Here is a 19,177-nt window from a genome sequence, read left to right as displayed (position 1 = left end):
GTAATGAAAAACCAAAGGAATTCTCACATCTATGCTACAAGAGTCCGTCTATCTATCCACAGTTGGAGGCCCGACGCTTGGGGTCACCCAAATTTGCAGGGGGAATGGCTTAAGGTACGGGGCTTACATAGGCTGGTCGGGGAAAGTCTAGCAGGTTAAACGGTGATTTTCAAAAAGTCAACTGTGAAATATACGCTGTGATTCCTGTGCAGTTTTAAGTGACGGTATTAATATATTTTCTGAGACCCACAGTTATTTCAGTGTTTCTAAACAATAAATTTTCTAAGGGGAAGAGGGGTAAGGGGCAAGTAAGACGGGGGGGGGGGGGAAGACAAGAAGGGGGGGGGAAGAAAAGAAGGGGGGGGGGGTTGGACGAGAAGGGGGGGGGACCAATGGGATGGGAACGATGGGTTATGGAGATGGGGTCATGAATCTGGAAAAGGAAATTTATATATTCTCCTATATAAAAATGGAAATGTCTGTCAGTTGGAAGGAAGAAGCAGGAGGGTAAGTAGATGGGGGAAGGGTAAGAAGTGGGGTACGTGAGGGAGGGGGGAAAATGGGGGAGATGAGATGGCAGTCGGGGTAAGGGGGTGAGAGGAAGGGGAGACGTGAGGGTGGCGGAAAGGGTGAGAAGGAAGCTGGGGAGGAATAATGGCTGTGAAGAGGAGGAATTTTGGGAGAGGAGAAAAGAAGAGGGGGGATGGAATAGAGGTGAGGGGAGAGGCGGACTATCCCAAGTAAACCCTCCTTGTATACCATATATATATATATACCAAAAATTAAGTAAACACACTCCTGTACTTTCATGGATAAACTAATGGAAGACAAATTATTCAAGTAAAAAAATATTTTTTCAGAGGGGGAGGCAAGCATATTTAAAGTCACGTGTCAGTGATTTACCGCATTAAGGAACCAACATTCGAGGCTCGTAAAAAAATCCCCTCTTTCAATTACATTAATAGCAATAATTTATCAAAAAAAAATCACCATACCACTAACGTGTTCATTTGGTTCTAACATCTATGCAGTTCGGGAAAACCGACAATTCATCCTCACCCACACACAAAACTCACACTCACAGGCGTTTAATAACGTGCAATATTCCGTGCTGAGGTGCGTGGGTTGCCGTGCCGGCGTACGCCATTAATCTCACAACACCGCCAAAGACAGATGACGTGTTGTGGGTTCATTGAATAGCGCCAATTATATAAATCTTGGTAATAATTCAGGGTATTAACCCACTGATAAATCAGCCTGTCAATATAATTTAACTTCACGTCGGGGACAGGCATTATATGAGCGTGGGAGACAAAAATTCTCACACTCTTACCAAAAAATATATAAAAAAAAATGTAAAGACAGAAAAAATAATGTTATTTGAATTTCATTTCGTGTTTGTTTTTTCAGTCATTTTTAACTTGTTTCGTTGTCTCTTCTTTGTGTTTTAAGTTTTTGTAATGTTTTTTGAAATTTTTCTTATATTTGACCCATAATATTTTCCATGTCAAAAGTGTCTTCAAAGCTGTTAAAGCGTCACCTAAAACGCGAAAAAATCGTGTAATTTCTACCATTTGCATGACTGGGCGATAAAACATATTCTTTACGTTCATTCGCTTTGATTAATTGAATTTGTCTTGTCGATTTTCTTCTCTTGAAGACGTTCCATCTTCCTCAGCCCCTCACGTCATTTCTTTAACCAAGAGAATATAAAAAAAACGTGTACAGCCTCTTCTTTAGTGTTTCCAATATTAATTTCCTTAAAAAGAGTAATGTGGATTCCACACCAGGAGACCAGGAGACACTCACAATGGACATGTATCACTGACCCCCAGAATTAATACCCAATTTTTTCCTCAACATATTTCTAAATAAAAATTCCCTTCCTTACCAACCCCCCTGTGAGCACGGTCGTCTCTTCGTGGACCTTAACGCCACGATGACGCCTGTAAATACCGTTATCTACCGAGCCTAATGCCGTTTTACTTATCGTTTTTATTTTATTACCGGAGGATTATCTCTTGTGTAAATGACAGCTTCGTTCCTCGCCTCTGTGGTTATATCTACATGGAGGAATTTAGGGTCTTCTCCTTGGTATGTCTGTGTCTGTCTGTCTATGTCTCTCCTTGCTGGTGTGAATGCACGCCTCTGTATTTGTTTTAGTTTCTCTGTCCGTTCTTATGTTTGTATTTCTGTCAATGTTTTTGGTTTCCCTTAACAGTTTATGCATATCTCTGTCCGTTTGTCTTTGTCCATCTGTCTCGTCAGATTTGGAGGTGGAATGGGATGGGGAGGTTGGGGGGGGGCGATAAATAGGGTGGAATAACGAGGGAAGGAATGGTACTCCCCCATTACTGAGGTGTTGAGACACAGGTGTTACAGCACTGTCAATAATCACTCCGAAATGCCACCTGAAACTGCCGAAGTGTTGCGTCCACTGACAACACCTGACGATACAAAGTCTTTTGTCGCGCTAATTACGTACACACACACACACACACACACACACACACACACACACACACACACACACACACACACACACACACACACACACACACACGCACACACACACACACACACACACGCACACACACGCACACACACACACACACACACACACACACACACACACACGCACACACACTCCACAGGTGACAGGAAAGGTCTTGAAGGCATACAAATGTCCCCCAACACTACCAAAATGTCGAATCTCAGAGAAGATCATTCACCTCTGTGTTAACCAACAAGGTTAAGGAACTGAAGGTCCGAACCCCCCCCCCACACACACACTCCCCTCCCGTTACGGTGACATTAATAAGAAAAAAATTCATTCAAGTAGGAAACGGGAATAGATATGACATGACCGATTATTTTGATGCTTGGAAGAGCTCAACCTACTTTAGCATGCCCGTGAGCTCACACCTGTAGGTATGTCACTTCCCTGGGAGAATTAGCCATTTAAAAAATAATGAAGGAGATGGCAACGAAAAGATTCAACTTGACACCGCAATACATTAGACATAAATATCTCGAGGAAATGAATCAAGAGAAAGGAAATTAATTAGATCAAATCTAGACTGATGAATCTGCTAATCCTACTTATACAGGACTGCAGCAACGTACAGTAACTAGGAACACTGTCTTTCAAAACTGAAATACAAATAAAAAAATAAAGCACGTATTGATAACTAATGTATACCTCTTCCACACAAAAGCTAACTGATATTGTTATAGCATTAAGATATCTAGAAATAATCACAAGATGATTTGTCATCTATTCCGATTCAAAAGTCGCACTGAAACGCCTTGGGAAACAGACTGATATCAAGAGAGCTGTAAAAATACTTAACCAATCGGGGAAAGGTTATCGAGTTCCTGTTATTTCCCTCCGTCATTGTAATCTGGGACAATGAACGAGCTACTGGGAGCTACAATGAACGAGCTACGAGCTACAATGAACGAGCCCCCTCCCTGCTGAGGGAGCTGATGAAGCAACCCCGTCCTCCTAAAGTTTCCCAACGTCAAGAAACAGTCGTACTACAGTGCCCTTATCCTAACCTCCCAGAGGACTCTAAACAGAAAACGGGACAGTACGTCAATTTCGCGAGTCGCTACCATTTTCTAGTACGACAGTTTTTTTGCCTTAGGATATACGTACAAAATGCGACGTTCTATTAGGAGGACAGGTTAGATGAAGGCTATATTAAAATACTTCATACCTATAACTCTTCTTAAAGTTCGAGGTATCATCAGGCATTTACATTGTGTCAAAGTGAGAAAATGAGGAATGAAGCAGACGATGAGTCACAATAACGTGGCTGAAGTATGTTGACCAGACCACACACTAGAAAGGGAAGGGACGACGACGTTCGGTCTGTCCTGGACCATTCTCAAGTCGATTGTGGAATCGACTTGATTCCACAATCAACTTGAGAATGGAGGAATGAAGAAAATAAATCAGTGAATCTGTACACTGGCACAGAATTATAAAAACCAATTGATTTTGGGTTTCGTGATGACCAATATAAATTCTTATTAAAATCACAAAACCCACATAAATTTCAATACCATTTATTCGATTTAAAACTTTAAAACACGGATTCACGTTCACAACAGTGTTCATTGAATTGAAAATACTGATTCGTGTCCATTATAACACTTGATAAATAAATGAATTAATATATTCTGGTTTTGTAACTTAAAACTGTATGATTCACACGAACACGGCGCCACGAACCAAAAATAATGACGATGCTAATTACTACAGTGAGAAGGAAGCCCCCAGTCAACACGTTGAGGCTCTGGGGTTGACAGCTGTCCCCAGGTAAACCCCAACCATCACCCCTGAAGACCAAGAACGAGATGATTCCCCAGAAAATCCCAACCACTGTCTTGAGGATTTTGGCTAAAAAGTAACCTAAAAAAAAAAAAAAAGTAGCACCCCTTCCCAGCCAACACCATCCTTTGGAGTTTGGGGTGAAAAGTATCTCCCAAGAATCCTCCAACTACTGAGGTTTCCCGGAAACCCAGGAAGCTCAGCCAACGACGCCCCTGAGGCACACCAACCCAACAAGAAGCGATTGTGCTTAGTAATCCAAGCGTAAGTGGCAATTGATGGCTGAGTCTCCCCCCCCCCCCCTCATCATCCCTCCTAAGGCGCTGATCAATGGCCTGACCCCTCCGCCACACACCTCTCTCATAACTATGTAAATAATTAATCACTCAGACAAGCTGTTCTCCCCAGCGTTGGAGTGATTAAGAAGGGGGGAGGAGGGAAGGATTCGAAAGGTTCGGGGAATGATGGGTCGTGCATTTGTCTTCTCCGTCTCGTTTTCATTGGAGTTTATGCAGATAACGGATGGGGGTAAGATAAGTTTTTTTTTCACGTATTACCAGTTTATTAAAGAAGCTGCAATGTGTATACCGTGAAGAAGTGGGTGTTGGGTAGGCTGTGTTGTGGGAGAGGCAGGTAGAAGGGGTGTGTGTTATATTGGGGCCACACGCCGTAAAGACCACGAAGCCGGATTCACGAACGGTTTGAATGTTGGTAAACACAACAAAACTCGATAGACGACTGTCAACAAGGGTGCGTCCCAGAATATGTCACTGATGACACCGGCGTCAACAGACAACACCGGCGTCGACAGACAACACCGGCGTCGACAGACAACACCGGCGTCAACAGACAACACCGGCGTCAACAGACAACACCGGCGTCGACAGACAACACCGGCGTCGACAGACAACACCGGCGTCAACAGACAACACCGGCGTCAACAGACAACACCAGCGTCAACAGACAACACCGGCGTCAACAGACAACACCGGCGTCAACAGACAACACCGGCGTCAACAGACAACACCAGCGTCAACAGACAACACCAGCGTCGACAGACAACACCGGCGTCGACAGACAACACCGGCGTCGACAGACAACACCGGCGTCAACAGACAACACCGGCGTCGACAGACAACACCAGCGTCGACAGACAACACCGGCGTCAACAGACAACACCGGCGTCAACAGACAACACCAGCGTCAACAGACAACACCAGTGCCCGCTGATAACACCAGTGCCCGCTGATAACACCAGTGCCCGCTGATAACACCAGTGCCCGCTGATAACACCAGTGCCAACTCTTGCTAACACCTCACTTTCAACGCATAACCCACAGGCAATGAGTCGAGTAAAACGCTATGATGACCTATACCCGACGACGCTGAAGGAGGCCAAGGTGTGGATGGTGGGGGAGGGCCTCTACACCACTAGCTTTCCCCCCTCCAGGAGCGAGAGAGACCCCACCTGACGTGACCGAAGGAGGGGAGGTGTGTGGGGGTTGGGGTGTGACGCGGGTCCCACCAACCCCCCATGGTCTGGGGTCGTGAGAGAGGAATGTCAGTAGGATAGATCTATCCTCTCTGTCTGTCTGTCTCTCTCTCTTTGAGGTAAGCTCACTTGGATAAAACACCGAGGTCCTATACAGTGTTGTATAAGAACGAACGAGAGAGAGAGAGACAGACATATGAGATAAATAAATGAGAGACATATGTCTCACATCAGAGAGACATATGAATAATATACGAAATAAGATTTCAAGCAACACAACATAATGAGAGACAATAACTTAAGCTGGAAACGCTAAACTTAAAACTTGAAACTTAAAACAAGGGATGAAGGGAAAAACTAACAGCAAATGCATATATATAAAGATTTGAAACGTAGAAAAGCCATTAATAAGATAAAAAAATGTTGCAGGAATATTGCAAAAGGGGGAAACGACAGCAATTTCCATTATTATTTACTTTTTTGGGCCATGTAATTGGAATGTAATAGAGGTATAACCTGTGTTACGGTTGTCATGGTAATCTCTCTCTAGGAAGAGATTCGGCCTACTCCATCATCACCTATTCTACCATATCACGTCTATATATTAAAGTAATGCAGCCACAACAACAACTATTTTCCAGACGTCTAGACAGTACCACCAGTATCCCCCCTACACCACGGCCTGTCACCCCACCTCACCTGGGTCGCTGGGAGCTCACGCCATCCGCCCAAACAAGCAGTTAAAGTGAGCCGGTTCATAGTTACCGAAGTCATCAGCGCCAACTGGACGGCCGCCGTCGTATATATATATATAGGGCTACCTAGCTCATCACCATTCAGATTATTCCTGAGTGTTCTACTGAGTAGACCTGTTGACATACCGCGGTGCGGTAAGTTATTCAGTCTGGCTCACAGTATTCTAGCAAAATATTTTATTTGCCCATTAACGTAACGTATATATGATTGGTCATCTTGTTTGTTTTGCTCACTTTGTATTAGAGCCAAGCCTGGATATTATTTTATGTTTTGTAATTTGTTTAACATCAGTTTTCTATCAAGGTAAAGTATTTTAAATGTTTTTTCCCTCTGTCTTATCCTACAGTTTCCTCACCGTGAAGACAACTTGTAGTTTAACTTTTTTTTTTCCTTTTTTTTACCTTTGTTTTTGTTTTATGTGACTGGCATTCCATCTGCCTAGAGTGACTACAATACGATTTATTTTTCTTGTCATACGGTACTATCCTCGTCCAAGCTGCAACCGAGCAGAAAGACGCATTTGTATATTTCATCAAACAGTTAAATTTTTATATTTTTTTAAATGTAAATTATTATTGCATATTATAATTTTACTTATAGTTAGACCTTACGATAGGTTAGATTGAGTGTATTCGGTATGTCGACAATTATTTGCAGTACTTAGGTGGGATTCGAACACAGGAAGTGAACGAAGCATTGTGCGATTAAGCCAGCACGCAATGAGACGCGAGTCTTGTGTAAACTGTTTCCTCATTCATAAACATGGGGGCTGGATCAAGTAGCATGAGGATAAGTTGCTATCCCTACCCATCCACAAGGAACACGAACATGAGGCACGCTACGTTATGGCCCCTTAACACCACACCTTGTCACGCCCTCCCATGGTAAAATACCCAAGGGAGTCCCAGTAGGTTCACAGAGGATCTCAAAGGTACACTGAGGACCGGAGGTTCGAACCCCGGAAGCAGTGGAGTCGAGTGGTTATTCGCAGGAAGTGATACGTCGTTGGACGCCAACAGACGCACAATTAGGGGTTACTCCACCCAGTGACGCAATATAAATTAGAATCTGAACTTAAATGGGGATTTGAGAGTAGCCACTTAATCATGGGAACGCTTTGTACCTCCTAATGGCTTATTAGTAACTTGTGCTATGTTCTCCTCTGGTAAGAATAACTTCAGCTTGGCACAGTGAGTCTTAACTAGTCTCCGGAAACTGACCTATTGTCCGGATATAACACACACGTATCCGGAAATAAACATCAATGTTTCAGACGTGATTTAGTCTAACCAACAGCCTCCCACAGCGTACGAATGTGTAAAGTCAGCTCCAGTTCGGTCAAACATTCATCAGAGGCAGAGAGTTAGAAAATAATTGCTCATATAAAACATTATACAACTAATTAACATAATGTAGAAAGCCTCATCAGCTGAACGTTAATAACACTGACAGAGCAATCTCAATAGTCTGATAGATCAACAGAATTTCTGTAGAAACACATTATTTAAATGCACTACTCAGAGAGCACAGAATTCAGAATGAATTCAATAATTTTTTGTCCTTGGGTAGCAAATGTTATTTTCAAGTCGCTTATGCCTCCAAAGTATAGAAAATGACTACTATTCCTCTCGAACTTAACTTTGAACTTTGCCTTAGACAACTTAGTGAAGACGTCTTGAAGGCTCGGGACTCCTTATTTGAGGGCTGTGACCCATTGTTTCATAAGTCAGCAGCCTTCAGGCATCTTTTAGTCGTCTTCCCTAAGCTGTCTGAGGCAAAAGTCTGAGCCAAACTTGAGAGGAATAACGGCCCATTGTCCATATTTCTAAAGGTATAAACAATCAGATAACATTTACTATCGGGGAAAAAAATTGCATTACATTAATTACAATAATAATGCCAACAACAAACAAAGCTCACCTTATTCCGCAGGTCTCAATAAAACTCTGTGGCCACTTGGACCACCTTACTCCACCGTAGCGGGCCACCTGGGCCACCTTACTCCACCGTAGCGGGCCACCTGGGCCACCTCACCCCACCAGGACTCCAAGTAACGATCAACAACAACTCCACTTACCTGTAGAGGACACAGAAGCTAATTAATGAGAAATACCTTCCAAATGTTCAGATAATGAAATGTGATGTTAAAACTAATTAGAAATAATTTAAATTATCATCTGTAGGTAGAAATTAAAATATACAACATTTAACAGTATTGAAAATTTATAGAACTTGGTAACAAGGAATAAGTTAACCGTGAGCAGAAATCACTAAGCCAGTACCATGGTATTGCCCTTGGAAGGGTTCTGGGGACCAGGAGCTATAGTAACTAGTTCTAGTATGTGATGTGTGGTTCTAGTATGTTGTATGTGGTTCCATTTTGTGGAATACGGTCTTTGTTTTGTGATGGATAGATGTAGTATCTAATTTGGGATCGGGTATGTTATATATATTTATGTAGTTTGTTGAATATGGCACTGGAATGTGGATCTAGTATGTGATATGTGGATCTAGTATGTGGCATGTAGCTCTAATTGGTAACTTGAACTCTGGTTTGTGGTATGTTATTAGTAGTAGTATGTATTATAAATCTAATATGTGGAAAGTGGCTCTATTTGTGTGGAATGTTACTTATAGTATGCTGCGTATGACTAATATGCGTTTCGTAGCATGTGGTATGCGGTTCTAGAACGTTATGTATGAGCTCTAGCGTGTTGTATGTGGCTCCAGTATGTGGAATAGGGGCTCTAATATATATGAATTATACCATAAATGAATCTAGTACGCGACTCTTCATTTCCCTACATCATTTATCTTCACTAAATGAAAGTCTTTTCCCATTTTTCCCATTGCCAGTATTGCTATATATATATATATATATATATATATATATATATATATATATATATATATATATATGTCGTACCTAGTAGCCAGAACGCACTTCTATGCCTACTATTCAAGCCCCGATTTGCCTAATAAGCCAAGTTTTCATGAATTATTTATTTTTCGACTACCTAACCTACCTAACCTAACCTAACCTAACGTTTTCGGCTACCTAACCTAACCTAACCGATAAGGATAGGTTAGGTTAGGTTAGGTAGGGTTGGTTAGGTTCGGTCATATATCTAAATTAATTTTAACTCCAATAAAAAAAAGTTGACCTCATCCGTAATGAAATGGGTAGCTTTATAATTTCATAACAAAAATATTAGAGAAAATATACTAATTCATGAAAACTTGGCTTATTAGGCAAATCGGGCCTTGAATAGTAGGCATAGAAGTGCGTTCTGGCTACTAGGTACGACATATATATATATATATATATATATATATATATATATATATATATATATATATATATATATATATATATACTGCTATATGCCAGTATATATTGCCCATATTGCTACCGGTATTCCCAATTGCTAAACCTGTTTACCCTGGCCTTCTCTTGATGACCGTTTTCACATACCTTTCTGGAGGGAGTTGTTAACTCCCTTAAACGCTCGTCCTACAGTGCCAGAGAATCCATTCGAGGTTTTCACAATACGTATTAAGTCTTTTCAAAGTCCAGTGATTTCCGCACGACACTCGGTTTTCACTTTTAAGATATCAAATTTGTAGATGACACTAGCACCAGGTGGACGAGGGACAGACACGTCTGCTCGCAACGACTCGTCTGAACTATCTGTTTAGGTCGGTTTCGATGAGGCGCCCGAAGCATGTCTCGAGCAAAGTTCGAATTTCATCTCATTATAGATTATTATATTATAATTATTTCATAATTATTATAAGATTATTATTTTTATTATATTATAATCCACCAGGGGCCTCGTAGCCTGGTGGATAGCGCGCAGGACTCGTAATTCTGGGGCGCGGGTTCGATTCCCGCACGAGGCAGAAACAAATGGGCAAAGTTTCTTTCACCCTGAATGCCCCTGTTACCTAGCAGTAAATAGGTACCTGGGAGTTAGTCAGCTGTCACGGGCTGCTTCCTGGGGGTGGAGGCCTGGTCGAGGACCGGGCCGCGGGGACACTAAAAAGCCCCGAAATCATCTCAAGATAACCTCTCAAGATAAGATTACGTATTATAAGATTATTTCATCTACATCTTATAACGAGTAGTGTACTCACCTTGTTGTGCTTGAAGGGGGGGGGGGTTGAGCTCTGGCTCTTTGGTCCCGCCTCTCAACTGTCAATCAACTGTTTACTAACTACTTTTTTTTGTTTTCTTTTTTTTCCACACCACACACACACACCAGGAAGCAGCCCGTGACAGCTGACTAACTCCCAGGTACCTATTTACTGCTAGGTAACATGGGCATTCAGGGTGAAAGAAACTTTGCCCATTTGTTTCTGCCTCGTGCGGGAATCGAACCCGCGCCACAGAATTACGAGTTCTGCGCGCTATCCACCAGGCTACGAGGCCCTCTGGTGTGTGTGTGTGTGTGTGTGTGTGTGTGTGTGTGTGTGTGTGTGTGTGTGTGTGTGTGTGTGTGTGTGCGTGTGTAGGGTATGACAGGTGTCTACGTCTGATTTGCACACCTGTCAATTCCTGGCGGCAAAGCATGATAAGGCCGCTGACAATGTATGAATGAACGTTGCCTACGATCTTCACACCTGTCATTCACCTGCGCCCGTGGATGATTTTTTGTTTTTGTTTACATATGTATCTACAATTGGCGTAGTGTTAGGGCACGATACCTGCTTATTGTCTGTTGACATTAGCTGTGAATATTAACACGTGTTGAATAAACAAGCAATGTTTAGCCTTACACTTAAAACAGGTGTTATCACCAGTTGGGGGAGCAACATATGTTACTATAGGGTACATATGTTACTACATATATACATATGTAACATATGGATTATATAGCTTATACAAATGCTTCCCCGTTCAGCCATTCCATTTTCTGAATACTCTGTCTAACTCAGCTAAATCGAACTCAGCGCTAAGCGTCGTTCCCGTTATAGATGTAAGAGATAGACATCGAACTCACTGTTGTGTGAGTTTAATCTTTGATTAAAAGATTCTACTCGTCAGCGCTAAATCTGATGCATTGACCTCCGTAAGGACGCTTCTGATTCCAAGTTCAGATTCCGGTGACCTTAAACGCACTCTGGGTTAGCTATGTACGGACTCAAAGAGGCCCTTCTACGGAATCTGCCAACCCTTAACCGGACTCGTGTGTCCCTAAGGCGGACTCTAGTAACTCATGTACTCTGGGGGTACGGACTCTGGGGGACCCCTGCCACGGTATGGAGAGACTCTTGCACCAACTCTTAAGATCACTGTACTGATTCTACTGACCCCTTTTAATGGACTCCGGTGACCCCAGTACAGACTAATGACCCCTGTAGCAACTCTGGTGACCCCTTGGTATAGGTTCAGATGACACAATAGCTTCTGGTGACATTCTCTAAGCGCTTCAACATATCTAAAGGACACAGAAAATGCCCTTCCCCTGTAGCTGGGGTCACGCAGTTCAGCTGCACAATTGTTTATACAAAGATATCTATCTTTATTGTATGCTGATTCCCTCATGGCGGAAAATCTAGCATTGTTCCATAATGAAAATAAATGTGTTGTGCAGGTCAGCTAAGGAGTCGATGGGTGGATGGCGCTGTCAGAGAGAGAGAGAGAGAGAGAGAGAGAGAGAGAGAGAGAGAGAGAGAGAGAGAGAGAGAGAGAGAGAGAGAGAGAGAGATGAACAATATTGTATCCTTTAGCTTCTATATAACTCTTGGTGCCTTGTATTGATAATTACTTACTTCTATATAACTCAGCTTTAATATTGATTTTATATAATGTACTCCATATTAAACCCTATAAACAATTAATGTAAAATAAGTACCGGAATGGACACCTAAAAGTCCCAAAGAACAGCTCACAAGAACAAAGAAGAGAAAAACGAAGGAAAATATATTTCCCCCTGAAAGTTTAAGGGATGCCATAAGGCAAGAGGTGCAACAGGAGAAGGCAGATGATGCAACGCTGATGCTGATGGTGGGGTGGATGCTGCGTTGGGTGGAGATGACCTGATGAGATGCTGGCGGAGGGGAGACAGCAGTATGAATGGTCTGATAAGGGAACAATGAGAGAGAGAGAGAGAGAGAGAGAGAGAGAGAGAGAGAGAGAGAGAGAGAGAGAGAGAGAGAGAGAGAGAGAGAGAGAGAGAGAGAGACAGACAGAGACAGAGACAGAGAGAATCTCAAACATCAATAATAATAATAATAATAATAATAATAATAATAATAATAATAATAATAATAATACAAATTGTGTATATGTAAAAATTTGGATACATTTGACCCCATGATATATTGAACACTTCCAACCCTTCGTAGGCAAGTACAGGCTGTATAACACGCAGCAGAGACTTCCATACACAAATCCCCAGGGAAGAAAGTCTCCTGCTCTCTTACAACTACGGTGCCATAACAAGGCAATTAGTGCCGTACAGAATGCAAATACCTAAGGGAGATAAACTCAGTTTGTCTCATATCCTTTGCCCAGGAGCTGGGATTTACACTTCGAGCTCAGCTCCTCTCAGGGGCTCGAAGTAGCGTATGGGTAGGAGCCCTCCCTCATACCCCCCTCACTCGAAGGAGGGTGAGTGTGAGGGGAGGTCACAGGAGATAGCGGTGCCAAGGTCCTCATACTCATGTCACTGAGGGCCACAAACTCCGCCATTGTTGACCAGGGTGTCGAACTGTGTGTGTTTGGCAACGAACACAATAGCCATGACTGATGTGGTCAGCGGCTGCTGGTCTCACGGCCTGCTACACACACACAGGTCCCTCGTCTGTGGCGTGGTTCCCTCGTCTGTGGCGTGGTTCCCTCGTCTGTGGCGTGGTTCTGGCCCTCTGTGGCGTGGTTCCGTTCTCTGTGGCGTGGTTCTGACCCTCTGTGGTGTGGTTCCATCGTCTGTGGCGTGGTTCTGGCCCTCTGTGGCGTGGTTCTGGCCCTCTGTGGCGTGGTTCTGGCCCTCTGTGGCGTGGTTCTGGCCCTCTGTGGCGTGGTTCTGGCCCTCTGTGGCGTGGTTCCTTCTCTGTGGCGTGGTTCTGGCCCTCTGTGGCGTGGTTCTGGCCCTCTGTGGCGTGGTTCTGGCCCTCTGTAGCGTGGTTCTGGCCCTCTGTGGCGTGGTTCTGGCCCTCTGTGGCGTGGTTCTGACCCTCTGTGGCGTGGTTCTGGCCCTCTGTGGCGTGGTTCTGGTCCTCTGTGGCGTGGTTCCTTCTCTGTGGCGCGGTTCCCTTCTCTGTGGCGTGGTTCCCTTCTCTGTGGCGTGGTTCCCTTCTCTGTGGCGTGGTTCCTTCTCTGTGGCGTGGTTCCCTTCTCTGTGGCGTGGTTCCCTTCTCTGTGGCGTGGTTCCTTCTCTGTGGCGTGGTTCCCTTCTCTGTGGCGTGGTTCCCTTCTCTGTGGCGTGGTTCCCTTCTCTGTGGCGTGGTTCCCTTCTCTGTGGCGTGGTTCCTTCTCTGTGGCGTGGTTCCCTTCTCTGTGGCGTGGTTCCCTTCTCTGTGGCGTGGTTCCCTTCTCTGTGGCGCGGTTCCCTTCTCTTTGGCGTGGTTCCCTTCTCTGTGGCGCGGTTCCCTTCTCTGTGGCGCGGTTCCCTTCTCTTTGGCGTGGTTCCCTTCTCTGTGGCGCGGTTCCCTTCTCTGTGGCGCGGTTCCCTTCTCTGTGGCGCGGTTCCCTTCTCTGTGGCGTGGTTCCCTTCTCTGTGGCGTGGTTCCCTTCTCTGTGGCGTGGTTCCCTTCTCTGTGGCGCGGTTCCCTTCTCTGTGGCGTGGTTCCCTTCTCTGTGGCGTGGTTCCCTTCTCTGTGGCGTGGTTCCCTTCTCTGTGGCGCGGTTCCCTTCTCTTTGGCGTGGTTCCCTTCTCTGTGGCGCGGTTCCCTTCTCTGTGGCGCGGTTCCCTTCTCTTTGGCGTGGTTCCCTTCTCTGTGGCGCGGTTCCCTTCTCTGTGGCGCGGTTCCCTTCTCTGTGGCGCGGTTCCCTTCTCTTTGGCGTGGTTCCCTTCTCTGTGGCGCGGTTCCCTTCTCTGTGGCGCGGTTCCCTTCTCTTTGGCGCGGTTCCCTTCTCTTTGGCGTGGTTCCCTTCTCTGTGGCGCGGTTCCCTTCTCTGTGGCGCGGTTCCCTTCTCTGTGGCGCGGTTCCCTTCTCTGTGGCGCGGTTCCCTTCTCTGTGGCGCGGTTCCCTTCTCTGTGGCGCGGTTCCCTTCTCTGTGGCGCGGTTCCCTTCTCTGTGGCGCGGTTCCCTTCTCTGTGGCGCGGTTCCCTTCTCTGTGGCGCGGTTCCCTTCTCTGTGGCGCGGTTCCCTTCTCTGTGGCGCGGTTCCCTTCTCTGTGGCGCGGTTCCCTTCTCTGTGGCGTGGTTCCCTTCTCTGTGGCGCGGTTCCCTTCTCTGTGGCGCGGTTCCCTTCTCTGTGGCGTGGTTCCCTTCTCTGTGGCGTGGTTCCCTTCTCTGTGGCGCGGTTCCCTTCTCTGTGGCGCGGTTCCCTTCTCTGTGGCGCGGTTCCCTTCTCTGTGGCGCGGTTCCCTTCTCTGTGGCGCGGTTCCCTTCTCTGTGGCGCGGTTCCCTTCTCTGTGGCGCGGTTCCCTTCTCTGTGGCGTGGTTCCCTTCTCTGTGGCGTGGTTCCCTTCTCTGTGGCGCGGTTCCCTTCTCTGTGGCGCGGTTCCCTTCTCTGTGGCGCGGTTCCCTTCTCTGTGGCGTGGTTCCCTTCTCTGTGGCGTGGTTCCCTTCTCTGTGGCGCGGTTCCCTTCTCTGTGGCGCGGTTCCCTTCTCTGTGGCGCGGTTCCCTTCTCTGTGGCGCGGTTCCCTTCTCTGTGGCGCGGTTCCCTTCTCTGTGGCGTGGTTCCCTTCTCTGTGGCGTGGACGCTGAATAAATTTATTTACAAAAGTCCATCCTTTAAAACATGTATGATTTTTATTCTAGCACATGTACAGTGAGCCCAACCACTTGTGGCTGGACGGTAGAGCGACGGTCTCGCTTCATGCGGGTCGGGGTTCAATGCCCGACCGTCCATAACCAGTTGGGGGCCACCATTCCTACTCCCCCCCCCCCCGTCCCATACTAAATCCTTACCCCTGACCCCCTTTTCTAGTGCTATATAGTCGTAATGGTATACTAAAAAAAGTTGTATATACCTCTCGGTGTATATATATACGCCTCCTGGGCCAGGAATCATCAAAGGATTTAGGCAATAAGCTACGAAACCTCTACATCTTGACTCAACAGCTTGATGAGCTCCGAAGCACTATACGAGGTTGTTTAAAGCCATAATGACCTCGGGTTGTGACGTTTCCAAGTTCGCAAATTGTTGAATAAGTGTAAACAAAGCCGTCATGAGCAAGGAAAGATATACAGGTTTCGTTTTGTTGGTCCTGGTACTGTAGATCAGCCTTCAGGTACAGACAGCACTTCCTCTAATGCTAACTGCTTGGGGCTTCCTGTACGCGTCACATTGCGGATCTAAATCATCTAAATCATCTAAATCGTCACATCTAAATCCATTTTATCTGGAAGCATTATTTCCCATTTTCTGTGTAAACTCTAATTCCCATTTTCTGTGTAAACTGTAATTACGATTTTCTGTGTAAACTCTAATTCCCCTTTTCTGTGTAAATTCTCATTCCCCTTTTCTGTGTAAACTTTTATCCCATTTTCTGTGGAAACTCTTGCCTCTCCTTCCAATTCTCTGTTAATCTGTCGTACGTCACTTGATTGCATAACTTTAAATCCAATTGTTATGAATAGTAGGTATCAGGTGAAGCAAACGACCTCGCGGCCGAGCGGACAGCGTTCGGGATTCGCAGTCCACAGACCCGAAATCAATTCTCTGCCGGGATAGAAACAAATGGGGGGTTTCTTTAGCCTGAAGCTCCTGTTCACCTAGCAGTAAACAGATACCTGGGAGTTAATCATATATTGCAGCTGCAACCTGAGAGTGAGAGTGAGAGAGAGAAAGAGTGAGAGAGAGAGAGAGAGAGAGAGAAATGTATGTAGTAGAACAAATAGATCCGGAGTTAGGACATTATAGAACCGATAAAAGGAGGAGCCCAAGAGCTACAGTCGATCTTGAACACCCTTTTAGTTTTATATAGATTAAAAAAAAAGTACGTAATATCTATTATTAATTTATAATAAGTATTAAAATGTATAAATATGAAATAAATCTCTCCATATACATTAGAAGAAAGCCGGTAATTTACCTGCAGTTGCTCAAGCGTAAAGAAATATATGAGAGAGATCAACTTAACTGACTGAGAACTATGGTTACAATTATAACTTAGAACCTGCAATTGGAGATCAGAACTTAGCAAGTCATTGATAACTGCCATAGATAACAAGTCATGGATAACTGCCATGGATAACAAGTCATGGATAACTGCCATGGTTAACAAGTCATGGAAAACTGCCATGGATAACAAGTCATTGATAACTGCCATGGATAACAAGTCATGGATAACTGCCATGGATAACAAGTCATTGATAACTGCCATGGTTAACAAGTCATGGATAACTGCCATGGATAACAAGTCATTGATAACTGCCATGGTTAACAAGTCATGGATAACTGCCATGGTTAACAAGTCATGGATAACTACCATGGTTAACAAGTCATGGATAACTGCCATGGATAACAAGTCATGGATAACTGCCATGGATAACAAGTCATTGATAACTGCCATGGTTAACAAGTCATGGATAACTGCCATGGATAACAAGTCATTGATAACTGCCATGGTTAACAAGTCATGGATAACTGCCATGGTTAACAAGTCATGGATAACTACCATGGATAACAATTCAGTCTGGACACTCCCAGCATCTCCAGTACTGTTACTATGGCCTTCTAGTGTGTCTCCTAAGATCTCCTAGGGTCTCCTAGGGTCTCCTAGGGGGTCTAATAGATTCATACCAGTGAATGATCTGTGCCAAACCGTCACTCCCTTTCAGAGGACTCGAACTCAGGTCTCTCACACTCGAGAGGGTGAAGATACTATATCTGCTAATCCACAGGGAGCTGTAAATTCTGGTGTGGGGGGGGGGGAAGGAGGATGCAGGCCCCCCACCCCTCCCCTCCTCTCCGGTTTTATAGCTGCCATCTTGTCATAAAACTCTAACAGGTTTGGTAGGCATGACTTCAGTGAACCCTTGGTGGGGGTGTTAAGTTTTTCCAGGTGTTTGGTTTCTCAAGGTCCATGACATGAGTACTTGTGTGTGTGTGTGTGTGTGTGTGTGTGTGTGAGTGTGTGTGTGTGTGTGTGTGTGTGTGTGTGTGTGTGTGTGTGTGTGTGTGTGTGTGTGTGTGTGTGTATGTGTGTTTTTACTATTTGTTTACTATTTGTAAACCAAGGTCTTTCCTTTCCAGTGGAGCACCGTGGAGAATGAGGGGGGGGGGGGGACCTGCTGCTTGGGTGACAGCTTCTCCTCCATATCTACCTGCGCTGGCTTTGCGCCCTGGAGAGGCCACTCCAGACCGACAACCAGAGCGCAACTCCATAGTCTCCTATGATTGATGGATGCCTACTAATACTACTCTACTATTTGTGCCTGCAGAATCGAGCTATTAGCTCTTGGACCCCGCCTTTCTAACCAATCTATTTTTTCTCTATTATGTGTACTACATGTATTTATCTCTAACACACGCACACACGCACACACACACACACACACACACACACACACACACACACACACACACACACACACAGACACACACACACACAAACATACACACACCAGGAAGCAGCTCCGTAACAGCTGTCTAACACCCATGCAGGTACCTATTTACTGCTAGGTATCAGGGGCATTCAGGGTGAAAGAAACTTTGCCCATTTGTTTCTGCCTGGTCCGGGAATCGAACCCGGGCCTGTGCGCTGTTCACTCAGCTACCAGACTGTGTGTGTGTGTGTGTGTGTGTATGTGTATGTGTGTGTGTGTGTGTGTGTGTGTGTGTGTGTGTGTGTGTGTGTGTGTGTGTGTTCGTACGAGTGCGTGCGTGTGCAAGTGCGTGCGTGTGCGTGCGTGTTTATTTAACGAGAACAGTTCCCCAGATGTGATATACTCTCTCTTACCAAAATCTGCGACTAATTGTAAGTGTAGCGAAGATAAAGAAAGATAACGACTCCAGATAACTGCAGAGCCTCCAGCTGATCCAAATTACAAGAACGATTTAACCAGGCAACCACGTGAATTGCACTGATATAAATAGGTACTTGGTACAAGGAACAAAAGGTACCACATGGTATCAATGAGAGAAAAAATACGCCAAAAGACAGAACAAAAAACAGCCCATTCCTCCCCCCCCCCCGATATCTGCCATGTCAACTAACATGAAATCTATATCCATTAGAAATGTGAACAAGGAGTAAATTTTGGAACTATAGAGTAGAAAATTCCTGGAAAATCAGCACTGAAACGATAAATAAAACTGAGGAAATTTGCTCCCAGAGATGATCCTTCAGACCTGATAGCCTGCAAGAGGTTCAAATATATATATATATATATATATATATATATATATATATATATATATATATATATATATATATATATACACACACTAACAAGCACAGACAGGTCTTTGT

General features: G+C 44.8%; 1 protein-coding gene across 1 annotated transcript in view; it reads right to left on the bottom strand.

Annotated features, from left to right (window-relative positions):
- The window catches only part of LOC123773221 (serine/arginine repetitive matrix protein 1-like), a 72,889-nt gene extending 55,911 nt beyond the window's left edge, over positions 1-16,978 (bottom strand). Inside the window, exons 1-2 of the mRNA XM_069318192.1 lie at positions 16,864-16,978; positions 13,386-15,460 (exon numbers count right to left, since the gene is read on the bottom strand). Coding sequence (XP_069174293.1) covers positions 13,386-15,460; positions 16,864-16,978 — 2,190 coding nt within the window. The remainder of the gene's footprint in view (positions 1-13,385; positions 15,461-16,863) is intronic.
- Between the last annotated feature and the right edge of the window lie 2,199 nt (positions 16,979-19,177).

The sequence above is a fragment of the Procambarus clarkii genome, chromosome 89 (assembly GCF_040958095.1).
Source record: "Procambarus clarkii isolate CNS0578487 chromosome 89, FALCON_Pclarkii_2.0, whole genome shotgun sequence".
In the NCBI taxonomy this organism is placed as follows: Eukaryota; Metazoa; Arthropoda; class Malacostraca; order Decapoda; family Cambaridae; genus Procambarus; species Procambarus clarkii.
This window is presented reverse-complemented; position numbering and strand designations above follow the sequence as displayed.